The 18,493-nt window shown below is 46.0% G+C and overlaps 1 protein-coding gene across 2 annotated transcripts in view; it reads left to right on the top strand.

Annotated features, from left to right (window-relative positions):
- The window catches only part of LOC135913357 (glycine receptor subunit alphaZ1-like), a 191,165-nt gene extending 175,970 nt beyond the window's left edge, over nt 1-15,195 (top strand). The window contains exons 8-10 of one of the 2 annotated variants that reach the window (XM_065445956.1): nt 7,332-7,376; nt 8,682-8,699; nt 9,272-15,195. In XM_065445956.1, coding sequence (XP_065302028.1) covers nt 7,332-7,376; nt 8,682-8,699; nt 9,272-9,472 — 264 coding nt within the window. In that variant the 3' untranslated portion in view covers nt 9,473-15,195. The remainder of the gene's footprint in view (nt 1-7,331; nt 7,377-8,681; nt 8,700-9,271) is intronic. The other variant, XM_065445957.1, reaches the window with a different exon arrangement.
- The last annotated feature ends 3,298 nt before the right edge of the window (nt 15,196-18,493 follow it).

The following is an 18,493-nucleotide window of genomic DNA, read 5'->3' on the forward strand; positions in this document are numbered from 1 at the left end:
CTCCCTACGCCGCCAAATCCTCTCCTGACGCTGCCCACTCATCTGAACCTTCTTTACGTGCAAGTCGACGGTGTTCCTGTATCAGCTCTCATAGACACTGGGGCGCATTTGTCGGTAATGAGCGCGGATCTTCGTACCCGGCTGAGGAAAATAATCACGCCCGCCATGACGCCTGTTGTACGTGTCGCCGATGGCGGAACAGCCCCCGTAATTGGTATGTGTGCCGCCCGCGTCTCCTTCGCCGATCGCTCCACTACCGTGCTATTCACAGTCATCGCTCACTGTCCCCACGACATCATCCTCGGCCTCGACTTCCTCTCCGCCCATTCTGCTCTCATCGATTGCTCCGCCAGTACTCTCCGGATCGACCTGCCTGTTCTGGATCCCGCTGAACAACACCTTCCTCGCCTCAGTTCCTTCGACTTCGTTCGTTTGCCACCTTCGGCACTGACTTACGTTGACTTCGTGTCATCCCCGCCAGTGCCCGACGGTCACTACATCGCGGCTCCTATGCAAGACGTCCTCCTTACACACGGGATCACACTACCTCATACTCTTTTATCTATTACGGCGAATTGCGTCTGCCTGCCAGTGGTCAATTTTGCCTTGACGACACAAGTGCTGCCACGCGGGATGTCTCTGGCCCAACTTTGCTCATTCGAGGATCACTCTGTAGCATCGATTTCAGTAGACGACTATTCAACCGATCCTCCTCTACCATCGCAGTCGGCAACTTGTACCATCGCCAACTTACAGAAAATGATTGCACCCGACATGCCGTCCGAGCGCGCTCGTGCGCTCTGCCGCGTTCTGATGACCTACCAAGATATTTTTGACTTTAACGATCGTCCTTTGGCCCAAACAACGGCTGTTAAACATCGCATTAATACCGGAGATGCCCCTCCTATTCATCGCCGCCCGTATCGAGTATCACCGGCTGAGCGTCAAGTGATTCACACCGAAGTTCGCAAAATGCTTGCCAAGAACATTATTGAACCGTCATGCAGTCCATGGGCGTCACCGGTTGTGCTGGTAAAAAAGAAGGATGGCTCATGGCGCTTTTGCGTGGATTATCGGCACCTTAACAGGGTTACCAAAAAGGACGTGTATCCCCTACCTCGGATTGATGACGCCCTTGACTGCCTCCACGGTGCTCGCTATTTCTCCTCTATTGACCTTCGCTCCAGCTATTGGCAGATTGCCGTGGACGATCTCGACCGCGAGAAGACTGCCTTTGTGACACCCGACGGTCTTTATCAATTCAAGGTGATGCCGTTCGGCCTATGTAATGCTCCTGCCACTTTTGAACGCATGATGGACTCCCTTCTTCACGGTTTCAAATGGTCCACATGCCTGTGCTACTTGGACGACGTTATATTATTCTCCCCAACATTCGCTACGCACCTCGAGCGCCTCTCAGCGGTCCTGGACGTTTTTCGGCGAGCCGGTCTGCAACTCAACGCATCGAAGTGCCAATTCGGCCGTCGCCAGATTACTGTCCTTGGACATCTCGTTGACGCGAACGGCGTGCAACCGGACCCAGGCAAGATCCATGCTGTTACGCACTTCCCTGTTCCGAAGTGTGTCAAGGATGTGCGCAGCTTCATCGGCCTTTGCTCGTACTTCCGCCGTTTCGTCAAAAATTTCGCGGCCATCGCACGACCACTAACCGAGCTTTTGAAAAAAGACGCCCCTTTCCAGTGGGGCGATAACGAGGCCTCTGCATTCTCGCTTCTCATCGATCTTCTCACAACGCCTCCCGTTCTGGCCCATTTCGATCCTTCTGCGCCTACCGAAGTCCGTACTGATGCCAGCGGTCACGGTATTGGCGCAGTACTGGCCCAACGCCAGCGTGGCCACGACCGTGTTATCGCTTACGCCAGCAGGCTCCTCTCACCCGCGGAGCGCAACTATTCCATCACTGAGCGTGAGTGTCTGGCCCTAGTTTGGGCGGTTGCGAAGTTCCGCCCATACTTATATGGCCGACCCTTTTCCGTCATCACAGACCATCACGCGCTTTGTTGGTTATGCTCATTGAAAGACCCTTCAGGAAGACTTGGTCGCTGGGCCCTACGCCTCCAAGAATATTCGTTCTCTGTCACCTACAAATCTGGCCGACTACACAAGGACGCTGACTGCCTGTCTCGCTACCCGGTAGACGAGCCTGACAACGCCGACAGTAGTACCGCCGACGGCATTTTCTCTGTGTCTGCCTTCGCTAACATCGCCGATGAGCAGTACCGAGACCCATCGCTGCGAGTACTCATCGAGCGTCTGCGCTCTACACCTACCGACGCGTCCGTTCGCCGATATGTCCTCCAGGGCGGCATTCTGTACCGAAGGAGCTTCCTCCCTGACGGCCCTGATCTTCTTCTTGTCGTGCCAAAACATTTACGACAGACTGTGCTCTTTCAGATGCATGACGCACCCACTGCAGGACATCTTGGCGTAACCGGCACGTACGACCGCGTCCGCCGCCGCTTCTATTGGCCTGGTCTTGCTCGCTCCGTCCGACGCTATGTTGCGGCCTGTGATCCCTGCCAGCGTCGGAAAACGCCTCAGGTGCTACCTTCCGGTCATCTCCAGCCGATCCCCATCCCTGTGGAACCGTTTTTTCGTGTTGGATTAGACCTCCTCGGTCCCTTTCCCACGTCATCCTCTGAGAACAAATGGGTAGCCGTCGCAACTGATTACGCCACCCGATACGCTATCACGCGGGCTCTTCCTACCAGTTGCGCCACTGACGTCGCGGACTTTCTCTTGCGTGACATTATCTTTGTGCATGGCGCCCCGCGACAGCTGCTTACTGACCGTGGTCGTAACTTCCTCTCGAAAGTTATCGCCGACATTGTGCGTTCCTGCTCTATTCAACACAAGCTGACTACCTCATACCATCCTCAAACCAATGGCCTGACAGAGCGCTTAAACCGTACTCTTACTGACATGCCGTCCAAGTACGTTTCGAAGGACCACCACGACTGGGACGTTGCCCTTCCTTACGTCACCTTTGCTTACAATTCTTCCCGGCACGACACCGCCGGATTTTCTCCCTTTTATCTACTCTACGGTCGCGAACCGACCTTGCCCCTTGACACGGTACTTCCTCCTGCTGCGACCTCAACAACCGAGTATGCGCGCGACGCCATCGCCCTCGCCGATCATGCACGCCAGCTTGCCCGTGCTCGACTGACGGACTCGCAAACCACGCAGCAGCGTCAGTACAACGCCCGCCACCGTGACGTACAGTTTTCGCTTGGTGCACTCGTGCTCCTGTGGTCGCCCTGTCGTCACGTTGGACTTTCCGAAAAGCTCCTTTCGCGGTACACAGGGCCCTACCGCGTGCTGCGCCAGGTGACGCCTGTGACTTATGAAATTGCTCCTGTGAGCTCAACCTCGTCATCTACTCTGGCGTCTAGTGATGTCGTGCACGTCAGTAGGCTCAAGAGCTACTACACTGCTTCAGAGTCCAGCCTTTAGTCGCTCCGGGACGGCGCTTTTGCCGCCGGGGGTAGTGATACGTGGTAGTATTCCCAGTGACGAAGAGCCGAGCAGGTAGAAGAAGAAGGCGACGATTGGAAGCTAGCGCGGGCTGTTGCCTCTTGGTCAACTGCGGCGTATAGCCTTGTAAATATACTTGTAAATAGCTTTTCGTCGGTGTCTTCCTACGTAACAATATTATTATCGTACTATTTTTCCGAGTGATCTTTCCGGAAAACATATTTGCAGCATTTGAATGAAGATTGGTATATGTAAGGGTATTCAGCATGTTAATTTGTTCAAAAATCGTTCCTACACTTAATAAGATGCATTCTTTCACAGCAGCCTAAAAAGGAGTGCCTGGAGCTCTGGCCAGTTCAAACTCTGTTTACTTCATTTTTTTGCTTCAAATGAAAATGCTGCTTATTATTGCATGACACCATTAATCTCAAACTAGAGCACTTCCTCTCCCTTTTTTCTTTAATCCAGTATCCCAAATGACCATGTATCACAGATAAAGTTCATATCTTTTCTTTAGGAAGACGTCCTCGGCTAAATATAAATAAAGAAATACCAAAGGCACTGCAGACTTAAATTAATGAAGTTTAATTGTGAGAATTCAATTGGGTAATTATCTTAATTTCGGATATAGTCACAATATCCCCGAGTGTTTCTTCCTAACGTACTTTATATGGCGCCGTTCTTTTCGCCTCAGTACAAATAAATATCGGCAAAAAGTAAATATCCAAAATTAGTTTAGTTATCTGTAATTTATGAAGAGCACAAAGTCGTGCGGAGATCTGCGAAGAGCCTTCACAGTATTTTTTTGTGTGTGTGGTATTACTACTGCGGCAGCACTTGCAAGCGTTGTCAGCATATGCAAGTATGCATATGCATATGGCTGATTTTTCTATTACAGTAGCTTAATTTATCTGTTCCATTTCTGTAGAAACTTAATTCATGCGTTTACAGAAATATCACCGGGAATTAAAGGGTTAAAAAGAAAAAAAGAATCATAAATGGCGGCTCTTCATTCATTTATAGCATATTTTTTGTTTACGCATAGCAATGTGCAGTATAAGTTAACGTTCACACGACAGGAAAACCAATATTACTTTTGCAGCTACCAGGAATGTCTGTGAGTAACAAATTAAGCGCTCATTAATTGCAGTGTAATGCACGTACTTCTTGTGAACTGAACAATAACTACTTTACGAGAATCATTTGCCATCGTACTATTTGTGGCAGTCACCTCGCATGCCTAACTTGCGATACTATCAAGCGTTTCGCTTGCGTACCAAGAATAATGATTCTTCGATTACACCACTGTGGCTTCCGCTTGGTGGGACTACTAAACCATTAGTCTAACTAATTCAAACCGCTCGAACGCGCATCGAACCGAAACAGTGAGAGTGGCTATTTTGAATATAAATGACGATATTCTTAACGTGAATAAGCCTTTCCATGCTGACAGCGAAGAGAGAGAGAGAGAGAGAGAGAGAGAGAGAGAGAGAGAGAGAGAGAGGGCTCTTTATTAGAAAAACAGAGAATTTTGCCGGCGCGTATATAACCGCTGGCATGCTACTCTGTATAGGGATGGTGAATCGGATTAAAAGATTCCAGAAAAGAGTGGGAGAAAAAAAAGGATAAAAATAATACAGCGAAGTCAACCAGCCATTCCCGTAGCCTTGCATGTGTGTCGATCGTTTCGACAAACAACTTTTTATGACTTCCGCGTTCTCGCGTATCGCTCTCGCGCATCGCTGGTAGAGTACGAAAACGCCGCACCCGAGACCTAAATTCGTTTCTAAAAGCCCTCTTCAAACGTTCATGTTCTTCCATGCTGCAGCAGCTATCAAACTTACCACGACATCCTTCACGTTTTTTTTTTCCCCCGCGAGGTCGAGAAATGACTTGGAAGGTGATTTACGGTAATCTCTGAAGTATGAGTTTCTCCCTTCTGTGGGGGGCACATTTTCGGGTTTTCCCTCCACAGCGCGTGAGTCAGAACGCGTAAAAAAAGGCGAAGATGGTGAGGATGCGGGAGCAACGGCGTTCCAAGATGAGGCAGAGGCTTGGACGACGAGCGTCGTGGGTATAGACTTCATGACAGAAAAGAAACGGAAATATCTAAGTTGCGAGAGCGAACAAAGCCATTACGTCAGCACTGTAGTCATTTGCACGCCCCTCCACCCCCACCCCCCCCCCAAAAAAAAATAATGAACAGAGAAAACCAATAAAAGAAAATTTTGGCTCAAAGGAAGACTAGATAAAAGGTCATTTCAAGCTGCAATTTAGGCGCTTGGTAAAAGTCAAAGAAAGAAGAGAGAAAACTGCTTGCGTAATATATATATATATATATATATATATATGTGTGTGTGTGTGTGTGTGTGTGTGTGTGTGTGTGTGTGTGTGTGTGTGTGTGTGTGTGTGTGTGTGTGTGTGTGTGTGTGTGTGTTACAAGAAGAATATGCAGTATCACAAGTGATTCCGATAGACAACATTCAAAAAGCATGGAAATGAGAAATGTGCAAAGTGCACGTCTTAAGCGTGAGGACACGTTGAAACGCACAAAGACGACGAAACTCATTGCGACAAAAAAAATAAAAAACATGTATGGCATAAACTCGGTGCCTCGTTTATTCTGGCGCTACCGTTCTCGCAACTCGTGTAACGTAATCCTTTCCCATATTTTCACTTGTGAGAATGCAGTAATGGTGGTTTGGAAGCGAGGCGCGTGCCTCGCATCCCAGCTTTTCGCGATCAGCGTAAATGGAGGAAAGAGAATTTCCTGCAGTTGCCTTCAAAAGGCACTCGCCACCACGCCAGGTATACAGCAAGTTTTCACTAGCCTTAACAGCAACGCTATCAACGTCATGAGTACCCTACTTTATGGGTCAATCTGCCGAGCTGTGTACATTCTTCTTTTTGCTTTTAAAGTGAGTTCTTTAGTTAGTAGTGGGGTTTGCTGGGCCAGTTGCTGCATGGTGAGCGTATAAGGGGTTCCAGCAAGTGAGTACGCGAGCACAACTAAAAATAAACAGAGTTTTGTGGTATGTATTCCCAATAAATTTCATTTGTAAGCCCAGCGTTGTCCTGTCCGTTTCTTTTTACTGGTGCTCGCGTCCGTACTTGCTGGAACCCCTTATACGTTCTTTAGTTAGGCTGCATCTTAAAATACCTAATTGTCAAATGAACTTGTTTTATTTGTCCTGTTCAGCAGTATATGGCTCGGCATTTCTTTCTCGTTGGGTCACATAAACCGCGATCCTATCTTAAACGGAAAATATGCATATAAATACGAATATTAAATTCATGTGTGCCACTTGGCCCTATAGTAGACTGGGAAATCGTTACCAGAGCGCTATACTGGATTCGTTCAAATTCCTCTGTGTTACCCAATATGATTTGCCCGTATTAAGTTCAAGGCTTCACAGATCGGCTCTAAGGAGCAAAAATTTTGGATATTGTAAAGCCTAGAATAGCATTTCCTCTTTATAACTTTATTACGACATGAACTAGTACTCAAGGACTCTTTTCTTTCAATTAATTTCAAGTTCAGCGTATGTGCGTAAGTGCCCCTCAGTTCCCTTTATTTGCATCGCATTATCGTTTTTTTTTTCTCTTCCTTTTCTTTTTGTCGTCGCATTGAGTTCATCCATATCTCATTGTTTCCTTGTCATCTTGCGCTCTCATTTTAATAATTTTGGTCTTGAGTAGCTTTTGTGGCTCAACAAGAATAATGCGGCCACTATTATGTGCACCTTAAGGCAATGGCCCTTTAAAGGCACAAAATTTCCCAGTGCTTCTTCTGTCTGTAAAGTTTTAAGCATTAACCACTGTTGCTTCTTCAGCTTTGCAAGAACCGAACCTGGGACGTCGAAACAAGTGACGAAGAGGTTAGCCATGGTTCAAGAACTTTGTTCACTTCCTCACCACTCGCGATTCAACACGTCAACGTCACCGATTTTCTGTTTTTGCAATTTTCATGTTATTATGCGTGTGTGCATTTCACGCTCTCGTGGTGTGTTTCTTCATGAGCGTCCTTCGTTGACGATGTGAATATCGCTGCATACATTTATGCAAAATTTGGTTTTCTAGCGCCTCAACTTGGCGCTTAGAATAACAGTAGGTTCAGCCAGTTTTTAGGGACTCGTGGTGTAAAAAGGTAGGCGTACAGACCCGGACACAAGTAGAGGGAAACGTGCCACTCTTCGGGCCACTGACGCAGTGATTGAACCGTTTACAGATATATAAAAAAAGTGCGCAAACCGTTCACAATGACGTGCTCGCTCGTCGACTGTGACGTCGAACTCTCGCGCTCGGACCGCATTATTGCGTACGCGCTAGCAGAGCAGGTCTTTAGCGCCTCGTCTGGCGATATCCCAAGTTGGGCTGCTCGTTAAAGCATGCAACGCGTACCCCGCCACAAAACTTAAGGCGCGACCGAAGCGAAGGCGAGAAGGCACAATTTGCTAAGGAAGGAGTTTTCGGCGAGGCTGTCCTGGGAATTTCGTGCTCGGCATAAAACTGACCTACTAAGACACGACATCACGCGCGGAAGAACTTTAAAAGGAGCCTTTAACGCGAAGTGCCTCTTAACTACAGCGTTTCGTCGCCTGCAGTAAAACTTTACTGCTGCACAATTTGGCCTTTATTGCGACGAACTTACAGTTATTCGCGCCTAACAAACGTGACCTTAACAATGCGGTATATTTTCATTAGTCCTTTTTTTTTGCCCTTGATTAGAACACAGACATAATACGCGAGACAAGGTGACGCAATGGGAAAGCAGCATATTGAGCGGCTAGTAAAACCTGCATGAAGGAAGTGATGACTTTTATCCTGCTGGCGATGGCTATCAAGATCCCTTACATTATAACTTGCACACATTCCTTTTACATCTTCCGTGGTACCTGGTTACAAATGAGTTTGGGAATGCTGGGATTGTGTGTTTTCTATTACCGCTTGCCTTACGACACTTCCTGTTTTTTGCTCTCAGTTTACGAAGTTTTTTTTATTCCTGGCACCGACCTCAATCAAGCATCATCGCTTTTTTTTGTCTTCTTTTGTTGTTTTTTATTCTCATTTTTTTTTTGCTCTTCTGGATGAATAAGGATTGCACCAGGAGCATACAGCGTCAGTCGTAATGCTTACCATGCATGGCGCATGTCACACATTTTTCTTTTTCTACTTCCTTACAGCAATCAAGATTCACAAAGGTATCATCAGTTTTTTTCTCTTTTTTAAGAGAAACTGCAAACCTTCGTGAAATGTTCCGAATGAAATTTCGTATATTTTCCTTAAACTTTTTTTTACTTTTTAAGCAATTTATGCCGATTAAGAAGGTCGTTTAATCTCAGAGAATGATACGAAGAATATCTCAAGTTATTGGAATGCACGCTGAACATATTGAGTAGGTTAGATATGTCTAACTAGATCTATGTCACGTGTGAACAAAAGGAAGATCGTCGAACTTATATTCTTGAACGTCATTATAAAACTGCATTCATGTCAGCTGATGATCTCAAAAGGAATAGCGTGGACAACGCGTGTGAAGCTATAACGACGAATTCCTTTCTGTCAGCTTGGTGTTTTGTTGTTTCAGCTACATCTACGCTCAGTCTAATCACACTTACGATAGCCATATATGCTAGGCCATTAAAGATCAGCCTATTCTATCGCGTTAGGTAGGATGAGCAGCCTTAGCGAATTGTGTTTCCGTTTTTTTAGAAAAGATAATAAAATATCAATTTCTTTACTCTTTGTTCTACCTTCCTTTACGCTTGTGCAGCGTAACCGAAAAAGCGGTGAAAAGCAAGACGGCGAGGAAGGCCCCAACAAGTACGAGACACGTGGGCACATGGAACTTCAGAAGAACCTCAAGAGGTCCCAGAACGTCGACAAAGTGTGTCGCATCATGTTTCCCTTCGTGTTCTTCGTCTTCAACCTCGTCTACTGGTTCTACTACCTCTACCAGAGCGAGTTCACTTGAAACGGAAGTTTGACTTTTTACCGGAGTTACCGGACTTTTTGAAGAAGGTCAACGCGGTCCGCGGGAACGCATGGTCTGTGCCGACTGCAAAAAAAAAAGGAACAAGGGACACTTCGGTGTTTTTGCACTACGGAAACTTTTTACGCTAGCCTTGTGCTATATGTCGATCACTGAGGTTAACGACTCCTGCTCCTATGATATGTGCGGGCGGAATTCGGAGACACATTTGAATATTTGAGCTCATAAACAGAAGTTTCAGCTGTTTATGTGAGTTGCGGTGCAATGTGTGCGTGCTAACCAACGTCGGTAGCTTTGCCGTGTTCCCATCTCTACTAATTCGTTAGGTATAACTGCGATTGCACACCCACTGCTTGAGAGACACAACGCGAGATGAAGACACAAAACAGGACGTCTGTGTACTTCCGTTTGGAGCAAACGTGCCTACTGCTTGTGTTTTCTTCGCACCGCAGTGTGTCTCAAGCAGCGCATACGAAGCATTGATTGCGTCGACAGCATGTCTTTTGATTTCTAAAGCAGCTGCTGGCTAGTAAAGATTCCATTTAATTTATTGGAGTAGCCCTTGTGGGCGTCGTTCGTGTTTACCGATGTAACATCGTTCAGAGGTGTTGAAACTTTCGTTAGTTAAGCCTTTTAATGGTGGGGATGAACTCGCAACAGCTGAAGACTTTGACTTTGGGCTTTTCTTCTGTTGCTGTTAAGCATATTGGCTCGCCAGCGTGTGATCGTTAAATGCACCAAGATTGGAGTTTTTTGCGTACTGTGTTCTGACGAATGTTTTTTAAAAATTATTATTGACTGTTATGTTTTACTGTCAGAGAAGCAGAGCTGGCGATTACACTTTGCCCTCCTTTTGCTTCTTTGTCCTGTTCGCCGAAACAAAGACTCTGCACACTGTATTGCATTTATTCAGCAGTTTTGCACTTCGCAGTTGTATCATAAACCCAGGCGCTGGACAGAAATAATGTCAACCGCGATATTTCTAAACAATCACATTGAGCCGCCAAGGCAGTGCTTATGTTAGTATGTTTTTTTTTTTTTAAGTTGCTTAGTTTGTCATTTGGATATGTGCGTAAGAGAGAAACAACTCTAAACAATGGTGCTGTGCTGCTTGACTAACTTTACGGAAGCGTTTTCAGCAAGGCCATGCTTGCGCATTTAAAGCGCCGAAAGTTAGATGCGCGCGAGTACGAGCTGCGCCCTTTAAAGGGGTCCTCAAACACTTTATTCCCGTTTGTTCAATTTCAGTCCTTCGTAAATTCTAATTGACTTTGTGGTGGAAGGCTGCTTTCTTTATTGTATCGAAAGTTAAAAACCTTAAGGGCATAGTACAGCGCGTTCTGGACCACGACAACGAAAGAGGACAAATTTAAACAAGACGTACTTGCGGAATAATTTTTGCATAAGACTGGATCACAGCACGCATGCGAAGTGCTAATACTTATGGCGACTCGTTGGCCCTTCAGTCACAAAACACAGTGCTACAGAAATCCAGTGTTTTTTTTACACTAATTGGTCACGATACCACAGCTGTAACATAGTGCGTAAGTTTATGCACAAATTCGGAATAGGCCCAGTCAAGAAAGATTCGAGGGAATAGATGACACAGAGTACAACGCATTTATCTTCAACTGTTCGGATGTGGTCTCTATGAGATTGCAAACTCGTAACCGTAGCACCTGCGTTTCACGCCATAGTTACCCTCACGCCACTCGTTACGAATATAGTTTTGTTACGTGCGCGGTCATGGTCCAAAATTTCATCTGGAGCCAAGCTCAGAACCTATCCTATTTTTTTTTTTCTTTAAGTGCAAAGAATGCACCGTCAAGACTCTGCGTGCAGTTACCGTCAAGTGCTGCATCGGTATGTGCCTGCATCACTAGAGATATATGTGACGGAGAGGTGAGCTCGGAGGCAAACAAGTGTCAACAATAAGTGGCTGAGGACCTCTGTAGGTTGCGAACATGCTCGAAGTTGCGTACAACTCCTTGTTATAGGCAATGGCGAAGGCGGACGACCAAACCACGAGGCACCTGGTGGGACCAAACTTGCCTCTATGCCTGGCACTGAGAGCCACGATGAAACCTTTACGAGCGCGATCTGCATTTGCTGCATCCTTCCCACGCATTGTTGTTTCCCCAGTTAAGCGGTATGTCGTGTTCTCTAGTCAAATGAGCGTGTCCAATGGAGTGCTACGCATTCTTTTTCATGTCTATTGCTGGTTTTCCGTAGACAGCTGTGTGAGTTCCTCGTGAAACCAAGCAGGGTATGTGGCTGTACTGTCGATGCCTTCAAGTAGGCAACCGGCAGGTCGATCGCGCTACTATCCGCGCCTGGTGAACGATAGTTGTTTTGTGCCCCAAGTCATCGCCTATCCTGTGTATATTCATCAAATGCTTAAACATAGTCAGGAAGGACGTGCGTAGTATTGAAAGCGCCGATTTCTTCATCATATGCATCTCATCTCTGCAGCGAGAATCTTGTGCGTTAGCACGAGCGTAGCATCATGACTATAAGTGTTTTTTTACGTCTCACCAGGCAACAGATGCCGCGAACCAAACAAGAGATTGCTTTTATCGTCTAACCAGAGCTGTAAATTAGAAATAGGCATGATTAACGGGAATGCCAGATAGTTTGTTGACTGGCCCCTGTTTGCGCTCCTAACATAGCCAAGTTATACTGTTCGCAATTGATGCTAGAGGTATTCCTCGATTTTTGAGAGAGAAGTTCAACGTCAGATCCAAACTTACGCTAAGCCAATGGTCATACAGGCGTAGGAAAGTAATCGTGTTAAGCCCTTTAAGAAACCAAGAGCTTACTAGGAACACAACGCCGGCAAAACAGCATTATGTGTGGCAGAGGGTGCCGTTATGATACATTAATATGTGGTTATTGTCGAGTTACACATGCACTCACGAGTGGTGCCGTGGATTTGAATTTCGTTGTGCTAAGCCTCGCCATGAGATATCAACAGCTCTGAAGCTCAGTAGTACCTAAATGCGAACGCTCTAGAGACCTTGTCTTCAGACTGCGCTTAATTCGTATGTAGAGTCAAATGCTATTGCGCTATTGCAGTCATAACGAGCAAGCTTCCTATAATTAAGATAGCTTATTTCAACCGCACCAAGAGCACCTACTTTCGATTGCTCCTGTGAAAGTAAAAGCTTATACTTTGTTCGAAGAAACGCTCAGCCAGTGCTGACCATAAAGCTTTACGAAGTAATTCCCCGCAAGTAGCCCTCAAGCTCACAGCACAGCCGAAATCATTTTACATTTTGAACTGTAAGTTTGCACGTCAGTACTTCTTATCTCGCCCTCATGTGCACACAGCCGGCCTCTCGTAGTCGGGAGACCCGCTCGTAGACATGGTGGCACGGCGATGTCTCGACGGTATTCCCATGTACTAGGCTTAAGCTCGAAGGTGATTAAGGTTGTGGGGTGTAACTGATGCGATCTCTTCACTGTCTGCAGTCGCAGTTGTATCATGGGAATTCTTTATATTGACGTTCTACATATAGTGTGTATATGAATAGTTCGCCTTTTCGAACTGCAAACACTGAATAATTTTACTGGGTGTGAATCATGAAAATAGTTGGAATAATCGATCACCACGAATATGAAACACGTCTGCTAGTTAAACTTACAAGGAGCGATTAGAATTGATAATGGGAAACTCGACGCCCACATTTCAGCTGTGTTTTCTTTTCTTCTTTATTTTTTTTTTTGAACGCTTGAGTCTGAGACATGACACACGCGTCGTTTAATACAGACCCGTCTACAGACTTCCACGTTAAGCTGGGCTATAGTAAGTGCTACAATACAACCGCTAAATTTCATACAGGCACCCCCACTTAATGCAAACGTCATTTCTATAACTTTAAAGACGCTAGCATATTTTTCTACCGTCATTCTGAAATTTTCTGGAAGGTCGAATAGGTGCCTCGTAGCCTAAGTATTCATCAATGATCTTCATGGCTATCAGGTTCGCTTGGATCAGAATTCGACAGTGATTATGCGTTCCTATTTTAAGTGAGAGGCGTAGCATTTACCCGGATAGGCGCCGGTGAAGCTTTCTATTGAACTTCTGCGCGTACTTGCGCTTTCGTCCGACAGTAAGGCTCAGATGTTGGGAAAGGTTAGGAAATCACTGAATTCACGGAATTGTATCATAAACGTATTTAGTTTCGTTGGCGGCACTTTTCCTTGTACGTAGTCAGGACACGCTGCTTTTTTACGTATGTACTACCTGCATGAGCAAGCGCGGACCATTTCAGGAGCCTGCGCATTCTGCCGGTAGTCTCGAACATTCTGCAAACAAGACACCGCACCTCAGCGGTAAATGACCATCCAAAATTTGACGGGCAGACTCTTCAGGTGACCAAATATCTAACACGATCGCATGCCATTGCCAGCAGATGGCGGTTCAGTACCGAGCGGCGGCAGTTCACAATTTCTCACTGCGCATGTCTAACAGTCGCGTTCTGTCTATGTAGCACGCATGTTAAGTCCCCACGTGTAACTTTTAAAATATTCTGGGACCTGAGCAAGAAATGATTTATTCGAGCGATAAGTTGGCCACTGAAGAATTTGAGAGTATTTTGATTGAGTTCACGATGGTGCATTCTTCTTAATGTCATCGTTTACCGGTGTTTACAGTGTTCTATAGGAGTCACTATTGGTGTAGATGGCGAAGACGGAACTTTTAGCACTTTTAACTGTACGAAAGTATTTATTTCTAAAACCTAAGCAAGATTGCTTCGGTATGAATCTTGAAAGTAATGCTCAGAAGTTTGCTTTGGCCGTAACGTAAATAATAAAATTTAAGAAATGCCGCAGCATTGCTAGAGACAATAGATTAGACAGTCGAAAAGCTCAGGAGTATTGCTTCATGGGCAGTTTCACCCGTGGATATGGGTAAGGCGTAAAAGCATCTCACAGTGTTCAAGAGCTTAAGTCACGCGATTATATATTTGGGGTCCCTGTTTACACAAGGATGTATCGCTTAAACTTCGTACCTATAGGGTGTCACTTGATATGGGCTGTACAAATTTTTAAATATTACGTAGTGTAAGATAATATATGCATCAAAAAACTCATCAGCAGTTTGCAAAAAAAAAAGAAGACCCAACAGCAAGGCAGCTCCTGCCATTGCACGCCAACGCTCATGTGTACTACTTGTTTCTTCAGGCGGTGAAAATGCAAACAATCCAGGAGTGTTTTCTGTAGTAGAACCGAGGAGGCTTATGTAAATTATGCTTGTTTTTAAACTGCTCTATATAACCTTCTTCATGTGATAAAGACGCTTTCTGATAGCGGGATAATGTGGCCGGACGGTCAGCGTAACGTATAAATCAAAATGGACGGGGTTTCTGGAGCACTCGCAAGACATTTTTTTTTTATCGACAGCTGTCCGGGCAAGGTTAGCTCAAGTATGACACTGAGAGACAGGCGAGACAGAGATGCAAGTAATCGGAATCAGGGCTTGGTAGCAGATATGATAACCACGATAACTAGGTCTCCAATTGCGTTGCGTCGGTTGGATCACTCACACGTTCAAGCGTGCTGCAAATCGTTCGCATCGTGTTCATATTCACACTTCCACCAGTCACCGTTTCTGTGCCCCCGTTAATGTGCCATTGCTCACAATAAGTGTCGTTTTCGATATTTCAGTGTTGACGATTTTAATAAAAATTATTGTTTTCCCACCTCTGTGTCAAAGTATAACAAAGTACACTCAGTATGACTACTGCCGGTGGTCCAACAGAAAGCACGCCAACAGGTCCAGTCACGTGACCTCGCCACCAAGACATGGGACTCAGATGGACTGCGGCAACGTCGACAGAGACTAAGGTAGGGTAAAACAGTTTCTCTCTCTCCTCGCATGTTCATCTTCTATAACATACACCGTACGCACTTGTGTACAACACAGTTTAAAGCATTCCGAGCACTTTACAAAAATAGTGGTGCTTAGTAAAGTTATGGTTGTAAAATGCTGCTCAGTACATTTAAGCAAGTACTAAGGAGTGACTTCCATGCCTATAGGTGAGCCGAAAGGGAGCAATAGCAATCGCAGTAATTCTTTCTGAAGCAGTGGCGCGGCGCGATCTGAGTGAAGGTCCAGATACGATAAGAACGGAAAATGAAGGACACAGAATGAGTAACCCCGAGTCAATGACTCCGTTCACACTGGCAGGGCTTTGTTTCTGGTCGCGCGACTTGGATTTTCTAGTCACGTGACATATACGCCACTGCCGTGACGGTTACGGAATGGGGCGTTTGACCCGTGTGTAAATCAGGTCTTCGACGTTCGACTGCAATGTACCTCTTTACATGACTTACATTTCTCCTTACTCCAGTGAGGAGTAGCAGCCTAGACAGCACTTAGCCTGAATAATTACCTCCCTGCCTCTCCCTTATCACTTTCTTTCTCTCTTCTTTCTAGTTTCTAAAACATATACATATCTAACCGCATGACCTAACAAATGTCACACAAATGAACGAAAGTTTACGGAAGCAATGCTCAAGCTTGGTTTTCACACGAATGCCACTGTGCAGTGCTCATAGTTTAGTGGCCCTGCAAAGTGACAAATCCATCCTAAATAACCATTCGTGTTAGGGGTGACGTGGTGAAATTCGCAGTTCTTCGGCCCGTTAGATGCACGAATCAGGAACACCTCTAAAGATGTACACCGCGACAACAGAAGGGAATGACTGTCACAGCCGGCGCTTGTTTGTTTGTTTTTTCGAGATGGAAGGATGCTAAGAGAATGTACTCGTATGTTACTCGTTCGATTAGTCTTTGGGCTTTCTTAACACTTCATTTTAACCAGAAAAGTAGGCCTGTTCTATATTCAGACGCTGTGTATAATGTGAATCGACAAACCATTTTGTGAGCACAGTAAAACAGCGGCTTGCTTTTTTTTTCTCTCTCCCTCTTGCTGATGCAGTCGTATATTATGAGTAGACCACCCGCTTCGAAGATGTGGGTTCTCTTGAAATTCGCGAACCTTTTTTTTAGCTTCTGAGACTTCAATCATGACGTTACAAGGGGCCGTGGTGTTAGATACATATATATAGATATCTAATAACTGCTTAGCGCCATAATGAACAAAAGATTACACATGGATGAACTGTTGTAAGCAGTTGTTGAGGGTAGACTTAATCCATAACGAGGTCGCGGGATCGAATCCCGGCCACGGCGGCCGCATTTCGATGGGGGCGAAATGCGAAAACACCCGTGTACTTAGATTTAGGTGCACGTTAAAGAACCCCAGATGGTCAAAATTTCCGGAGTCCCCCACTACGGCGTGCCTCATAATCAGAAAGTGGTTTTGGCACGTAAAACCCCATATATTATTATATTAATCCATAACGAAGATGATGGCAAAGTAAAGCTGGTTTCGCTCTTAGTATATCTTTGCAGAATTAGCGAATACGCCGATTCCTTCCTTTCAGTGCCAAACTCGGAAAGCTAAATAGAGATCGTAGCCACCCCTTTTTAGCTAAAACTCCAAAACGTCAAAAGAGAGAGAAAGAGAGACAACTTCATGTAGTCGTGTGCAGAACGACACCATGACTAAATGGCGCCGTGACGCGGGTCCTGACGTCACCGAGCTGGTGGTAGGGAGCAACCGCATACGGGGTGTCCAAATCAACACCTCAGGGACGGCTCCCCCTAGGCAACAGAAGCGGATATCGAAGGCCAGGTTTTTGCTAACTGCTTGCGCCGAAGCGATTGCAGCGCCAGAATAACGCAATAGACTCTTTGATTTGGACATCACTTATTACCGGCCATGCGCCTTCGCGAAGTATCAGTTTCAGCGCGAATTTATTATAGTTGATTACTGCGGGTACGATTGCGCTGCATCTTTCGACGCATACGTCGTCTCTGTTCGAAACTAAGCTGTTCAGTGCCACATCACGCAAAGCGTCCTTGTTCTGTGGCCGCGATGTACTTACGCAGCTCCATGCCATCGACGACTAACCACTAGAACCACTAGGCAGATGAAGGCTACGCTGCGCTGACACCCTTAAGACCAGGTGATTGCCCGACAACCACAACTGGTTGCGCTACGTTGCAAGGAGAAATCGCAATTTTTTAGATTAAAGCAAAACCATATCGAAAGGACTTGCAATGGTGCACCTAACTTAGAAGTTAAAACCCAAATCAGTTAAGTATTGTTTGATTACATCGCGCAAGTTTTCTGCCGTGCGACACCGCTGGCTCTATACCATCACTGGAAGAACAGAAATATAGAAATTTATAAAATGCCTATTCAGTTTTGCCTTTGCAGAACTGGCGAGTGCTCCGATCTGAGTTTTTTTTTTCGTTGATACATTGGGTATAGATTATTTGCTCAAACATTCTGCCTGGAATGGAAGTTAGCAAATTGTCTCTAGTTATGCATAAAACATTTTAAATGCTGGGCAGTTTCGCCCACGAAGGGCTACACATTTGCAGCGCTAGCAAAGATAATATGGTCTATCCAGAACAGCACGCTCGCTTCGCTCGCGTGAGCCCGTCCTTCGCTCTCCAAGCACGCCGTTATGTCGCGGGTGAGACATGTCGGCGCGACGCAGCTCGCAAGGTAACTTCTTCTGGGCGGAAGAAACATTCCCCTCGCAGCTATATACCAGGCGCCTCAGAACGCTGGAGCGATGAGGAATGCCACCAGTGGCCTTGCAGCCGGCACACTTCGGTACTGCACGAGATCATAACGATAGCAAAACCGTCCGCGTTAGTGAAAGAGAGAGAGAGAAAACTTTTATTTTTACGTCAGCGTCCGGCGCTCAACCCTGGTCGGTCAGCTACCAGTCCTCACCCAACACGTCTCTGACGTGCTGGATAATCACCGGCAGGAGGATGTTAGTTGCATCGGGTGGTGGAGCGAGCCAGTCCGTCCATGACCGTGGCTTGATGTTAGTGGGAATGTTAGAGAGGGCTGACTGCAGTTTGGGTTGAGTGTGAGGGCAATGCCATAGACAATGCTCTAGGGACGGATA

Source organism: Dermacentor albipictus, chromosome 4, assembly GCF_038994185.2.
Source record: "Dermacentor albipictus isolate Rhodes 1998 colony chromosome 4, USDA_Dalb.pri_finalv2, whole genome shotgun sequence".
In the NCBI taxonomy this organism is placed as follows: domain Eukaryota; kingdom Metazoa; phylum Arthropoda; class Arachnida; order Ixodida; family Ixodidae; genus Dermacentor; species Dermacentor albipictus.